Below are 15449 nucleotides of genomic sequence, written 5' to 3'. Positions count from 1 at the left end.
TTGATGTGTAATATTTCACAAATTAATTCTCTGATTTGTTTCCAATTTTTTTAAAAAAAATTGCAATTCCAGCAGCAGTGTATAAATGTTCCTTCTGTCTCCCCACATTTCCAACATTTGTTGTTTTTATTTTTATAGATTGTAGCTAATCTCTCCAGAGTTAGATACCAGTGATAAAACATTTTATACCAATTTTCCTTTATATTTGAGATGCTGTGTATTTCAATTCTCTCTTCCAAATATGTTCCCAATGATCTAATTGTATATTACAACCCAAATATCTAGCCCATTTAACCATAGTATCTTTAACAACTTCGTCTTCCATTTCCATTTCTAATCATTTCTTATAGGGTTTCCCAATTAATCTTTCATTCTCATTAATTAATACCTTTTCCAGCTCTGTCTTACTTTCTTTGTCTCCAAATTCTTTTAGGTCCTTCATGGTTCTTTCATAGATCCATCTATAAGTGAACCATCCCATATCAAACCCTAGTTGTTCCAATTCTACTTGTGATTTTATTTTAATTTTACCCATAATTTTCTTAGTCGATTCATTATATTTAAATCATTATTCCCACCTAATCATTTCTTTCCTATAAATGGCTTCATGGGGTAATAACCACATAGTGAGTTTCTGAATAATATTCCTTTTATATTTGTTCCACACTCTCAGTAGATTTCTCCTCACACAGTGATTATTAGTTATTTGATTAGCTTTTTCCTTGTCATACACCCAAGTATGCATGAAAACCAAAACTTAGTCCTTCTCCTTCTAATTCTAATAATCTTCTGTCTTCTAAATTCATCCAATCTCTTATCCATATAAGACTACTTGCATCAGCATATAACTGTAAGTTCAGGGGAGTCAGACCACCTCTCTCCCGAGCATCTTGGAGCAACTTAGGTCTAATCCTTGGTCTTTTGTTTTGCCATATAAAGTGTGATAGGTCTTTTCTCCAAATTTTAAATGGTTTATTTGAATTTATAATGGGGATCATTTGGAACAGAAATTTTTTTTTTTTGAAGTATGGACATTTTGATCACCACAATCCTGCCTAAAAATGATAATTGAAGGTTTTTCCAATTCATTAATTTTTTTTAAAATTTTAGTCCAAAGTTTTGTATAATTATTTTTTAATAACTCATTGGGTTTTTTTTGTTAGCCATATACCCAAGTACTTTATTCTTTTATTTATTTTAACTTCTGTTTTTTCTTGTAACCATAACTCCCCTTCATTTTTCACATTTTTTGTTAGAATTGCTTATTTGTTTCTATTTTATTTTACATCCTGTGTACTCTCCAAATTCATCTATCCTCACAACAACCTTGTGAGGTAGAAGGCTGAGAGAGACAGACAGGACTCAACACCAGATCATCAGTGGTATAGTTGGTACAATTGTTTCAATTGCTGGCCTACATGTAATGTTTCTCGTAATGAAGAATCTCGTAATTGAGAATCTCTCAATATATACCTATATTGGTGGTAATTGTTGGACTGTGTCTCCCATTCTCTCCTCTGAGGCTAAGAGAGAGTGACTTGCCCAAGGCTACCCAGGGGTTTCCATGGCTGAGCAGTGGTTTGAACCCTGGTTTCCAGAATCCTTGTCCAGTGCTCAAACCACTACACCATGCTGCCTCTCTGCCCCTATATCTTACTGTACTTTGGTAGTGCCCTTCCATACGTGTTTGCTTGGTAGTCAGTGTTTAAAAGCACTTATTCTCAGGTAAATGTATTTTGGATTAGAGCTACCACTCAAGGCAGGAAGACTGGGGATCTAGCATGTAGGTTTGTTATATAGAACATTCCCCTTTTCTATTCTCTTCCTATTGATATTTGACTGTAAATTACTAGTAATGTTAAAAGCAAGGATTCCTTTGCTCTTGTCTTTTTTCTTTTCTTTTTTTAAAATAGTAATATTTGTGCTAACCTATTTCAAAAGATCTCAGAAATGTCTCCTTTTTCTAGTCTAAAATGATTTCTTTAGATCATTGCTTTTCTCCATTTTACCCTAGTTTCTTATGTTTCTTTTGTGAACCCAAAAAATCTGATACAATGGGCACCGGGGTTTGGTTCCAGGACACTCCTTGGATACCAAAATCCCTGGATGCTCAAATCCCATGAAATACAGTGATATAGTAAAACCATTTCCCATATATAAAATGGCTAAATAGAAGTTTGCTTTTTGGAATTTATATATTTTTAATATTTTCAAGCCATGGATGGTTGAATTCATGAAGATGGAGGGTCAACTGTACTTTTGACAGAAATGGAAGAGCAGTACAATTTTCCCAAGTACTGACCACTTTAGGACAATTTCTTCCTTTTTCTAAAAAATAATAATGGGAGGGGTGAAATGAGGGCAGTGCTCAAATGTTTAATATTGCAGAGAGTTAGACATTGACGATGTTTTACACCTGGAACTCTTATATTTAACTATTGTAGTTGCTGTAGTTGCTTCAAGTCATGTCCAATTTATGGCAATCCTAAGACGATACTAATAGAGATTCTGTCATAGGTTTTCTTGGCAGATTTCTTCAGAGGGGGTTTGCCATTGCCATCCTCTGAGGCTGAGAGAGTGTGACTTGCCCAAGGTCACCCAGTGGGTTTCATGGCTCAGTGGGGAACCCAGCACTGACACCACTTCACCATGCTGGCTCTCTCCTGGATGGTGGCAGCCATAATCACATTATATTATTCTGCCACACTGGTTTCTAATTGTATTTCACATTTTACTTAGAAATGGCCTACCTTTGTTTCCTGACAGTCTTTTCCCCCCCCAAGAAGAACAACATTGTGTCTCCCAACAACTGGCTTATGCAGTGAGTTCACACTGCCAAATTCAGTCATTGTGTTTTGTGCCTCTGTACTCATCTTTTGTGTTTTTTTTATAAAAAGGTCCAGTTTCTGCCATATAGATCCATTGGGCACAGGTCTTGGAATTAAAACTTAGTTAACATTAAATGGCATGGCTCTTTTCAGAAAGCTCATAATTGGCAAACAGTTTGTTTGTGTGCAGGTTTCTCCTGGAAATATTCCCTCTGCATATTCTCAGAAGTTTATTTCATAGGTACACGGGTGACCTACGCTGCACTTGTGGAGTGTTTTGCTGTACATCTGTCTGGGTCTTCCTGCTCCAAAGACTCCTAGCAACCAGTCACTAATTGCAGCCCTATCAGGTTTAATGGCAGAACATAAAGCCATGGACCGGAGAGACGTAGGCATACACAGAAGGCTTGTGAGCTGGCTTTGCTCAGATTTCATTTTCCATTTGTTGCTCAATAACACTCCAAAGCTGTAATCTCATGAAAAAGGGATCACTTAAACTACTTAAATTATCATTTCTCAGAATGGCACAACCAGCTCAGCAGGTTAAAGGTAAAATGTATTGTTTGTACACCCTGAAATGCTCATTTGACACCTGTAATTTATGGCTGTGGCCCTCAGGTGGGCTTGGGGACCTTTGGTATGTATGTCTTAATAGCTCGAGCAAAATGTCACATCCCATTGTTATAAGCCAGGAAAGAACATGGGTATTATCTAGACTGGGGTGGGCAAAATGGAACTCTCCAGATGTTGCTGGGCTGTAGCTCCCAGCAGCCCTACTTATTAAAGCTAATGGGGAGAAATGCAGAGAGTTTCAGTGCAGCAACATCTAGAGTAGGCAATTCCCACTCCTGAGTTAGACCATTTCCCAAATATTATGTTGGTTATGATCACCTCCTTCCTTGAGGAATTAATTCCATAACCATTCCTTCCTAATTAGGTATCTGCTTAATTTATTAGGGAAAGCATAGAATTGTAGATTCATAGAGCTGAAAGGGAGCGTAAGGACCAGCTCATCCAATCCTGTGTTTAAAGACCTCTAAAAAAATAAAGTCCGATACTTTCTGGGAGAGTCTATTCCACTGTTGAACAGGTCTTACCATCAAGGAAATTCTTCCTAATGCTTAGGTGGAATGTTTTTTCTTGTAATTTGAATCCATTGGTTTATGTCCTGGTCTCTGGAGTAGCAGAAAACACGTTTGCTCCATCCTTTACATAACATCACTTCAAATATTTAAAGATGACTATCATATCACCTCTCAGTCTTTTTCCTGTGCAGATGAGAGGTACCTTTGCATAAAAGATATACATCTATTGCTGTACAAGGTATATGCTTGTTTTTTCTATGTTTTCATAGTATTAGTGAATGACCCTCAACATTGTTTGGATAATTGGTGTCATCCTTGGGGTAGCCTCCTGAGTGGTACTGAGAAACTAAGAGAAATGTCACTAGATAAAAACAGATGGGCATGTAGCTGCCCATTGCAACATCAACATGCAATCTGGTGACTAACAAATAAAATCCACCTTCTCAGTTAAACTATTTCCCGTTGTCCTCAAGTTTCTAAATTATTTACAGTACTAAGCCAAAAATATATTAATAGTCTAAAGTGTTCAGGATAATATAGATTAATAATTAAATAAGTTACAGCCTGTCTCTGTTCATGTTTATTCAGAATCCTTGCTCACATAGAGGGGTGTATTTTCATTTTGTGTCATATTGCAACCTTTCTCTAGCAAATGTACTTCAGTAGACACTACAGCAGGGAAAGGGAATTTCCAGCTCTCAAGCCTAAACTGGTTTCCAGGGTTTCCCCATTTGACTCCTAGAGCTTCTTCTGCTCTTCTCTCTTAGTGATTGGAGGTCAAAGGTAAGAGGCCATTTAAAAAAACAAGAAAGCTTTGCATAGAAATGAGTTTTGGTTTGCAATCCTGGAAGGAGAGCGGATTTCAGTAAATTTAGAGAAGTATTGAGGGCGATTCCATGGTCAGAAATACTAAAAGATAAAGGAGTTCAGGACGGATGGGAGTTTCTCAAAAGGGAAATACTGAAGGCACAATTTCAAACAGTTCCAGTGAGAAAGAAAAACGGGAGGTGTCTCAAGAAACCAGGATGGATGACTAAGGGGCTTTCTATATTGCCCTTTGGGACGTCCGGAGGACGTCCCATTTTAAAAAAGGGGCGTCTCTTATAGACGCCCCTGGGCCTAGTACGGACTCCGTCCGTACAAAATGGCGCCGGCCCTTGTACATAGCCGGCGCCATCTTTGCGTATCGGACGCTGAGCGTCCGTACGCGTCGCATCGCTTGTGACGTAGCGAGTGCGCCCCTGGCGCCTCACTACGTCGCAAACGCGACGGAAAAAGAAGCTCCATTTTGGAGCTTCTTTTTCAGTCCGCAGGGGAGCGGCGCCGTATGGAGGCTCCGGCTCCGCCACGGACTAGCTGGCGGCGGCGGCAGATCGCCGCAAAGCGGCGGTCTGTACCCCGCCTAAGGAACTTTCAACCGAGCTAAGTTTGAAACGGAACATGTATAAGAAATGGAAAAAGGGGGAAATCACGAAAAAGGAATTCAAAGAAATAGGCATTTGTAGGGGTAAAGTCAGAAAAGCTAAAGCGCAGAATGAACTCAGACTTGCTAAAGAGGTTAAAAACAACAAAAAGGGCTTTTTTGGATATGTCCGCAGCAAAAGTAAGAAGGAAATGGTAGGGCCACTGCTTTGAGAGGATGGCAAAATGTTAACAGAGGACAGAGAAAAGGCAGAATTACTCAACACCTTCTTTGCCTCAGTCTTCTCAGAAAAGTAAAAGGGTGCTCAACCCGAGGATAATGGAGCAGAGGACAGAATAGGGGAATTTCAGCACAGAATAAGTAAAGAGATAGTAGAGGAACACCTTGTTAATCTAAATGAATTTAAGTCTCCGGGACCAGATGAACTCCATCCAAGGGTATTAAAAGAACTGGCAAATGTAATATCGGAGCCATTGGCAATCATATTTGAAAACTCCTGGAAAAAAGGAGGGATCCCAGCAGACTGGTGGAGGGCAAACATCTTCAAAAAGGGGAAAAAAGAGGATCCCAACAATTATCGTCCAGTTAGTCTGACATCAGTACCAGGAAAGATTCTGGAGCAGATAATTAAACAAAGACTTTGTGAACATCTAGATGGCAATGCCATAATCACAAAAACTCAACATGGGTTTCAGAGAAACAAGTCATGCCAGACAAATCTAATCTCTTTCTTTGATAAAATTACCAGCTTGGTAGATGAAGGGAATGCTGTGGATATAGTATATCTTGATTTCAGTAAGGCCTTTGACAAGGTTTCCCATGACATTCTTGCAAACAAGCTTGTAAAATGTGGGCTAGACAAAGGAACTGTTAAATGGATCTGTAACTGGTTGACCGGCCGAACCCAAAGGTTGCTCAACAATGGTTCCTTTTCATCCTGGAGAGAAGTGACCAGTGGGGTCCCACAGGGCTCTATCCTGGGCCCAGTGCTATTCAACATCTTTATCAATGACCTGGATGACAGAATTGGGAGCATACTTATCAAATTTGCAGATGACACCAAATTAGGAGGAATAGCTAATACCCCAGTGGACAGGATCAAGGTCCAAAATGATCTGAATAGATTAGAAAGCTGGGCCAAAGCTAACAAAATGAAATTCAACACGGAGAAATGTAAGGTATTGCACTTAGGATGGAAAAATAAAATGCACAGATATAGGATGGGTGACACCTGGCTGAATGAAACTACATGTGAAAGGGATCTAGGAGTCCAAGTAGACCACAAGTTTAACATGAGTGAACAGTGTGATGCGGCAGCTAAAAAGGCCAATGCAATTTTAGGCTGCGTCAATAAAAGTATAGTGTCTAGATCAAGAGAAGTAATAGTGCCACTGTATTCTGCTTTGGTCAGGCCCCACCTGGAATATTATGTCCAGTTCTGGGTGCCACAATTCAGAAAGGACATTGAGAAACTGGAGCGTGTCCAAAGGAGGGCGACAAAAATGGTGAAGGGTCTGGAAACCATGCCCTATGAGGAACAACTTAGGGAGCTGGGGAAGTTTGGCCTGGAGAAAAGAAGGTTAAGAGGCGATATGATAGCCCTGTTTAAATATTTGAAAGGATGTCATGTTGAAGAGGGAGCAAGCTTGTTTTCTGCTGCTCCAGAGAACAGGACCCGGAACATTGGATGCAAGCTACAGGAAAAGAGATTCCACCTCAACATTAGGAGGAACTTCCTGACAGTAAGGGCTGTTCGACAGTGGAATGCACTCCCTCGAAGTGTAGTGGAGTCTCCTTCCTTGGAGGTCTTTAAACAGAGGCTGGATGGCCATCTGTTGGAGATGCTTTGATTTGGATTTCCTGCATGGCAGGGGGTTGGACTGGATGGCCCTAGTGGTCTCTTCCAACTCTACGATTCTATGATTCTAAGGTTTTGAGTGGAACAAGTGCTTTGGTTTGCACGTTATGTCTGCAGATTATGGATTAAATGAAGAAATGGCTGCTGCTTGTTAAACTCACCTGTGTCTCTGATTATTATTGCCAGTCTGTACAGTCATCTGAACAGTTGCTATCAGCTCTTCTTTTTTTAAATCAGATATTGCACAAGGACATCTGCATCTGGGTCATCTGAACAGGGATATCAGGACACAGACCAGTTCTGTTTCACCTTTGGAAGGCCAGTCCCCAATGGCAGTACATTACCGAAATGGCAATCAACGGCGATTTTCTATGGAGGTAATCTGCAGCTGTAAACTGTAGAGGGTCTGTATTGGATGGTATAATCAAGGGTGGCTCCCAGTTGTATTTATGACCCTCAATGCCTCTCTCCCCAGACTGCCCTTTTTCTTGCTCCAAAAAGGATGAATGATCTCTCCTGAAAGTCTCCAGGAACAGCACTTTACCTTTTTAAAAAGGTTGCAGAGGGTTTAACACAGTTCTTCCCACACTTTGGCCCTCCAGATGTTTTGGGCTTCAGTTTCCAGAAGCCCAAGCCAGCTTGGCCAACAGTAAGGAACTGTGGAAGCTGAGCTCCAAAACATCTGGAGGTTTAGAAACCACTGGTTTAACATTTTAAAAAAAACTACCTGCTTTTCCAGTGCAGACTTCTGCCTTTATTTTATTTTATTTTACTGGATTAAAAATCAACTAGAAATCTGTCTTCAAGAAATAATGTTCTGTTTAACTCAGGAAAGAATTAGCCAAAATGTATTGCTATCTTATTGTTTCACATGGCTCTGGCATGTTTTTCATCCCAGAAAAGATCTTGAACAAAGTTTTCATATTTTAATGCTGTATCTCAGATTAGATTGATTTAGTTAGATGTTTCACTAAATAACAGAGATTATTCTGATAAAAAGTGGATTTGGAACAGCTGCATGAATGGCTGCTTCAAGGATGCTCATAAACATATGGAAATTGCAGTTACCCTAGTGATAAGTTTGTGTCAATAGAGGCAGGTGACCTTTGGAGATGGTGGACTTAATGTTAAAATCCTATTTCATTTTCCAGTGCAGGGATTGTATCATACTTATAGACAAAATAGTGTTTTTAAAAGTTACAGAATGCCATGTTCTCCCCTGCTGAAAGCCATTAACTGTTTGGCCTAGGGGACTTAGAGACCATAACCACTGACCCCAAACAAAAACTAATCCCAAAACTACTTATGGAGAGATTAAGACATATAAAATACTTGAATACATTTTTAAGGAGTCCACATAACATTTCATTTGCCAGAACCAAAACTGAGCTCTCTTGTCTCTGCTTTCAATTGAACTGAATAATAGTTTGGAAAATCAAAATAAATAAATACAATGATGCACGTGCCTTTAATTATATTACTTCTTTCTCCCCTATGGTTAGAAGGATCCCATCATTCAATTTATAATTTTGGAGCACCAAAAGTAGGACTATCTTACAAAGTAAATAAGATCACATAGGATGCATATGACATTTGAACTGTGACTGCTGAATATCTTTAGCTAACACTTTTGGAGGTTTAAGAGCAGACTGTCAAGATACAAAAGAGGACAGGACACCTACTCCTTTAATAACTGGATAGAGGAGAGAAATCCAGTTGGTGTATTTCATGCCAAGGTTATTTCCTCTTTTGTACATTTTTTCAGGTACAGGAGTCCCATTCTCTTTTGCATCTGGCCATCATAAATAGAAAGTGACCCTGTGTTACTCTTTTCCACAGGATGTCAGCAAGCGCCTCTCTCTGCCCATGGATATTCGCCTACCCCCACAGTTCCTCCAGAAGCTAGAGATGGAAAGTCCAGAGATTTCCAAGCCTCTTAGCAGGATGTCTCGTCGGGCATCACTTGTGAGTTCTATTCTTTGGCAGGTGTCAAGAAAATATAACTCTTTGAAACCCATGGCTTACTCTCAGACACTTGTACATATCATTGAATGAGAATTGTCATGCACAAGTCACCTAAACCAGGGAAGAAAAACTACTCCTGACACTATATTGGAAGTGTCTGCTGTTAAGTAATTCTAATTTATTTTATAACTGTAATGTCCAGAAAATGGACATTATTTTTTCTAACAAGAGCTGGTGGAAAAAGAGAGAAACATTATCTCTTAAGGGCTTCCCATTTACCTGTGCTACTTTTTCGGTGTCTTGAATAAAATATACGAAGTTGAACCAGCTGTCCAATAAATATTAATAAGCTCATAAATTTAAAATGTATGTCCTCTTTAAACTCAGGAATGTTGTCATTACCTTTGTGGGATGTCCAGTCATGTTAAGTCTCCTTTGGATCACTAGTCCCTTTTTGACATTTTTACAAAAAATCTAATGTCAAAATAGGCACAATGGGTTTTTCACAATCCCACTTATTTTCCTGTTCAGTGTTCCCCCAGCCAGCCATGCTCTTGTCCAGGATGGTCCATTCTATTTTTTCCTCTTCTACTGCTACCTCTTTGTATTGTCTGTGTGAGACTGACCCTGTAGATCAGGGGTAGGCAACCTGCAGCCTGCGGGCCGGATGCGGCCCGGCTAGGCCTTGGGACCGGCCCCAGCCCGGTCCTGCCACCGATTGCTGCTGGAGCCTTTGGCCTCTTGAGTGAGGGTGTGTGGCCTTCAGGAGGAGGCGGGCAAGGGGGGCAAGCGGTGGGCAAGGGGGCCAATTGTCTATAGAAGCCTCAGAAACATGCATTTATATTAACCTTTTTTTAAAAATCAGCAAATTTTTAGCGTGTCCTCCATTTCTTTTTTTTAAAAAAAATGTCCTCCATTTGAAAATTTTGTCCTACATTTGTCCCGGTTTATTTATTTAAATTTTTTAAATTATTTATTTATTTTTGGCTTCGGCCCCCCAGTTGTCTGAGGGGCAGCAACCCAGCCCCCAGCTCAAAAAGGTTGCCTAGCCCTGCTGTAGATCCAGTGAGAATCTATGATTTTAACATTCTAGAATAAGTACCGTAATAAAGGTATGTTTCAGCTTAACAGCCTGTGAATTTAAAGACCAGTAAACTTTGGCTAAGTTCTCAAAGGGGCTCAGGTACAGCTCTTTCCTGAGCTGGAGGCGGGAGGGAACCTGTGCTCCTTCTCTGTGGCAATGATACAATATTTTAATGTACTGAAAGTGACATTTCTCTGCAATGCCAAATATATTCAGAACTATGATAGCAGGCCAGGCTAAGACTAGCAAACTATCATATCAGATGTGCATGCTTTTGAAACAGTAAGACATACGTGTAGGTAAAACAGCTTGAAGTGTTAATGCTAAGAACACGCTTCAAACAGTGTGCATTCTACTGAACATAATGTTTATTTATTAAAAGCAGCTTTAAGAAGATTGCGCTCTCTCTGTAGCTCTTATGTATAGAAGTTGTAGCATGACTTCCCCCAACCCCCTGACCATGATCACTTGCAAACACCAGGGGCTGACGTTTGCTTAGAGCCTCCCTTCATCATTCTGAGCTGTGATTAGTTAGGCTATCCAAAATCTTGAATGAAAATGTAGTTTGTTTACTGTTTCACTTCTTTGTTGCCATAGATTAGGGATGTAATTCTTCACTAATTTTATTCTCTAAGGCAGCAATAAATAATTTCTGCATTTTTCCCTCACTGACAGAGCTGAGCAGTTTTGAGGACTCTTTGCAGTTCCCAACATAATTGTGTGCACTGTTTGCATGTCAATGGGCTTTTTTACACAGAAAACACCATTTTAAACATAGCCAACAACATTTTCTACAAAGATGCTATGTCCTGTGTAGAAAATGCTGTTTCCTGTGCAAAAAAAATCTGTGAATTTTGTGCAGAGTAAGTCCCAAACATCACAGATTTTCATCAGTCCTGGTGTCTCCTCATCAGCCTGCCCTGACACTTGAGAAACTCAATTTTTTATCATTTTCCAAATATTTTAAATCTTTCCATCCTTAGTTTAGATGTTGTACCTTTCTTTGCTTGCTTGCTTGTTTTATAACCTACTTTCCTCTCACATGGGAGCCAAAATGGCTTACACTGTATGTTTAAAAAAATAGTTAAAATAATTTGTTATACAAAAATTAAAAAGCATTAAATATCAATCCATTTAAAAATATTAATTTAGAAAAGTTAAAAGCATGTTAAAATACATTACATATTAAGAGCCAGTACATCTGTTCCGAGCCTCCCACCGAAGCTTCTATCCTGAGTCCTTACCAAACATTACTGTGATGATGGTGAAACAAAGAGAAAACTCTCCCCCAAATATATTAAAAATTGGGCAAGCTTATATAATGTTATATGGCCTTTCAGATAGTTTGGACCTAAGACCTTTAGATAGGGCCAGTATGGTGTACTGGTTTGATTGTTGGACTAGGACACTGGGAAAACAGGGTTCACATCCTGGCTCTGCCATGGAAATCCACTGGCAAGTCACACACTCTCATCCTCAGAGGGATGGCAAACCTCTCTGTAGAAAGTTGTCAAGAAAACCCTATGATAGGTTTGCTCTAGGGGTGCTGTAATTTGAAACAACATGAAGACAAACAAAAACAAAGACCTTTTCATACATTTGTTCTCAGTCTGTTCTCTTCCTTGCAGGTGAAAAATCATGTTCCATTTTTTTTCTCTTTCCTAGGCTGCCATGCAAAATCATTTTCCAGTGGCTTGAAAATGAAATAATTCTTAAATCTTGTTGCTGTTTTTCTCTCAAGACTCTTTACCACCACCTAGTGTTAAATAATTGATATGCTTATAATACAATATGTGACCTTAGCAACCTTAATACTTACTCCTTGAAATCCTCTTATCACCATAAATGGATTAATTCTGTGATCCATTCATGTTTGTAAATGCTATATGTGTTTGTTAGGCGCAAGTGCCTAAGCTCATTCGTAGCCCAAGGGGGACAACATTTAAAATATGGATTGTTAAGCACTAATATATTAAGTGAGAATAGAGTTCTTTGAATCTGGAATCTAGAGATATCTGTTTATTTTGTCAGAAGTCAAACATACTGGTTGAAGAAGTGGAAGATTAGCTTAATTACCTTGATCCCTGGGTCAACTGGGTCAGCTGTCAGCCAGGATCCAAGACATTACGGAAGTACAGGGAAGAGCCTCAGAAGATTAAACTGGTGTTTGAACTAAGAAGTATGACAGACAGATGGAGAAATGTTAGAACTAAAAGCAGTTGAAAGTGTTATTTGCTGCAACACACTCTAAGTGAAGAAATCTGTTTCGATTAATATTCTACATCTGTGCACTATGGACAGGAAAAAAAATCCCACAGGTTCTTCAAGGACACAGCATGTTTTGATTCCCTGGTGAATGTGCTTTGTTTCCCAGAGTCCAGTACATTTAGCTGTGAGTTCAAGGGCCCATGTTGCTTTTATTTCCCACTACATTTGTTAGAAGCCAGAGCCCTTTTATATAATGTGGATTATCAGTAAGGCCGCAGACTTGTACACATCTCTATAGAAGCAAGTCTTATTGAGTGCACTGGGACTTATTTTTCAGTAGTCATACATTGGATTGCAATGTACGTTTCTTAAGTAAAAGTGTAGGATCTTTTCTACTGATTCCTCTTTGTTCTTCTTGGCAGTCAGACATTGGATTTGGGAAGATGGAAACCTATGTTAAACTGGAGAAGCTGGGGGAGGTAAGAATGTGAACTACAATCATCCTACAACCCTAAAAATGTATACATTAATATATTATTTTTTACCTTTTTAAATACATTTTAGCTGTCATCATCCATTTTGGGAGACATTATTAGGGTGTGGTGTTCTAAGACTTTTACAGACTTTTTGTTAAAGCACTTTTTTATTATGAATTGGATTAGGTAAGCCCTTGAGGTTTATCTGTGTGGGTAAGAAATGTTAAGACTGTTCAGTGTCCTGGTAGTGTGATTTCAGAATAGACTTTTTTAAAAAAATGATTTTATATAATTTCATGCAAATCATTCAAAATAACCTGTTGACATCAGTTCAACACTTTGCTACTGCATGGCTCTTCCCACCCGCACCCCCCAAATAACCCAACTGTTTTGTCAAGCTTGAAAAGATGCAATTTTAAATTGAATCAAGTCCTTCTGAGGATTTTATTTGGATGAAGATAGTGCAATGGCATAATTTTAAAATAATTGTGTAGACTTTTAATCTGTTTCAACAAACCCAGAATAATGCTATATTTGAATGCTATCCTAAATAATAAAGTAGTAGAGGGCGGGATGTAATGTATTTGTGAGCTGCTTATTTGCCTTGCCTCCTTCACAGGGCACCTATGCCACTGTCTTTAAAGGGCGCAGTAAGCTCACCAAGAACCTGGTTGCTCTGAAGGAGATCCGGTTGGAACATGAAGAAGGAGCCCCTTGCACAGCTATACGAGAAGGTAAGAAGTAGAGTTTTGGCTGCTCTCCCCCTGCACTCCCTGACAGATATGGAAGATCCATGGAAACATCAGGGAGTTCTGTTTCCATTACTATAGGATTGGAAACCCAATTTGGATTTTCCAGCACATGACACATACACCCTCAGATCCACACAACTAATGCTGCTAATCTCTTTACTTTGTCAGTTTCTTTACTGAAGAATCTGAAGCACGCAAATATTGTGACCCTCCATGACATCATCCACACAAAATGCTCCCTCACTCTTGTTTTTGAGTATCTGGTGAGTCTCCAGCCTTCTTTCTTATAGAGAAACTGGTTGGCCCAACAGTTCCAGGCTTGTCTGCACTTTTACAGTGGTTGAGATTAGTACTGAATTGAGGTTTGAGGTTTTCCACCTTAACTGCTGGTTGTCAGTATCTATAAAATAAATGTTATTCATTCAAATGTTGCAAAAGTTGTGTCAGCCCACAGTAGTTGCTCACCTAAGCTCCAGGTGGCATGCACAGTTTGGTGCATGTTTACTTTACTGTTGTGTGCCTTCAAGTTGTTTCCGAGTTATGGCAACCCTATAGCAAACCTACCATGAGGTTTTCTTGGCAAGTTTCTTCAGAGGGGATTTGCCATTGCCATCCTCTGAGGATGAGAGAGTGTGACTTGTCCGAGGTCATCCAGTGGGTTTTCATGGCTGAGCTGAGATTCGAACCCTAGTCTCCATTGTCCTGGTCCAGTACTCAAAACACTATGCCATGCTGGTTCTCTGCATGTTTACTAAGAGATAGATGGCATTGTGTTTGGTATGATTTTCTCCCAGGTAAATTTCACCTTAATAGCAATGGAAATGGTGTGTGGTTGGATGCAGATATGAGAGAATTACCTTTTCCCAACAGTATAAAATGTGGTTTCATTACTGGAAACATGTTACTTTTCTGCAGTTGCTCCCCTAGTGAAAAGATTAAACATTGACTCTGCAGTAGCTGCATTAGCTAGTGGAAAAATTAACCGTTCCCTGCAACAACTGAGGCTACATCTGTAGAAATAATGCAGTTTGACACCACTTTAACTGCCAAAGTTCAATGCTATGGAATTCTGGGCTTTATAGTTTGGTGAGGTATCCTTCCCTGTCAGAGAGTTCTGGTGCCACAACAAACTGCAAATTCCAGAATCCCATAGCATTGAGCCATGGCAGTTAAAGCGTTGTCAAACTGCATTATTTCTGTAGTGTAGATGCAGCCTCTATCATAACTATGTACTGTATTCCTTAAGAAATGAAACACACAGTTTGAAAGGATTTATGGATGTGAAATGTGTATTGTAGAACTGATTTGAGCTGGAGAAAGCATTTCACCACAGTCATATTCTATGCCTCTGAAGTGCCATGAATTATAATTTGACTTGCATTTTTTACTGGCAAACAATGGGGAGTGCCTTGTTCTTCAAGGTAACCTAGGCATCTCAAGACATGCTTATTTTTGCAGGATGGTGACCTGAAGCAGTACCTGGATAACTGTGGAAATCTGATGAGCATGCACAATGTGAAGGTGAGTTAATGCAATTTTTGCATTGGCTTTCTGCCTTGTAAAATTATTCTGAGGGTCTGTGTTAAGAGGGTGCACTGTGCCCTTCTACAGCATGTGGTGGAAATCATATGGTCCTCCAGATGCTGCTGGTCTTTCGGTCCCACCAGCTATAGCCAGAATAGCTAATAGTGAAGTTCCCTGGGAGTTGTAGTCCAACAAGAACAGGAGGGCAATGTGATTCCCTTCCCTATTTTAGAAGAGCTGTATTTT

General features: G+C 39.6%; 1 protein-coding gene across 2 annotated transcripts in view; it reads left to right on the top strand.

Annotated features, from left to right (window-relative positions):
- Positions 1-15449, top strand: part of CDK18 (cyclin dependent kinase 18) — a 129506-nt gene that overhangs the window by 95025 nt on the left and 19032 nt on the right. For both annotated transcript variants that reach the window (XR_006103711.1, XM_042465428.1), the window contains exons 3-8: positions 7432-7571; positions 9034-9159; positions 12874-12930; positions 13547-13661; positions 13848-13942; positions 15138-15200. Coding sequence is in view for 1 of the 2 variants with exons in the window: in XM_042465428.1 (XP_042321362.1) it covers positions 7432-7571; positions 9034-9159; positions 12874-12930; positions 13547-13661; positions 13848-13942; positions 15138-15200 (596 nt within the window). In the remaining variant the exon portion in view is untranslated. The remainder of the gene's footprint in view (positions 1-7431; positions 7572-9033; positions 9160-12873; positions 12931-13546; positions 13662-13847; positions 13943-15137; positions 15201-15449) is intronic.

This window comes from Sceloporus undulatus, chromosome 4 (genome assembly GCF_019175285.1).
Source record: "Sceloporus undulatus isolate JIND9_A2432 ecotype Alabama chromosome 4, SceUnd_v1.1, whole genome shotgun sequence".
NCBI lineage: Eukaryota > Metazoa > Chordata > Lepidosauria > Squamata > Phrynosomatidae > Sceloporus > Sceloporus undulatus.
This window is presented reverse-complemented; position numbering and strand designations above follow the sequence as displayed.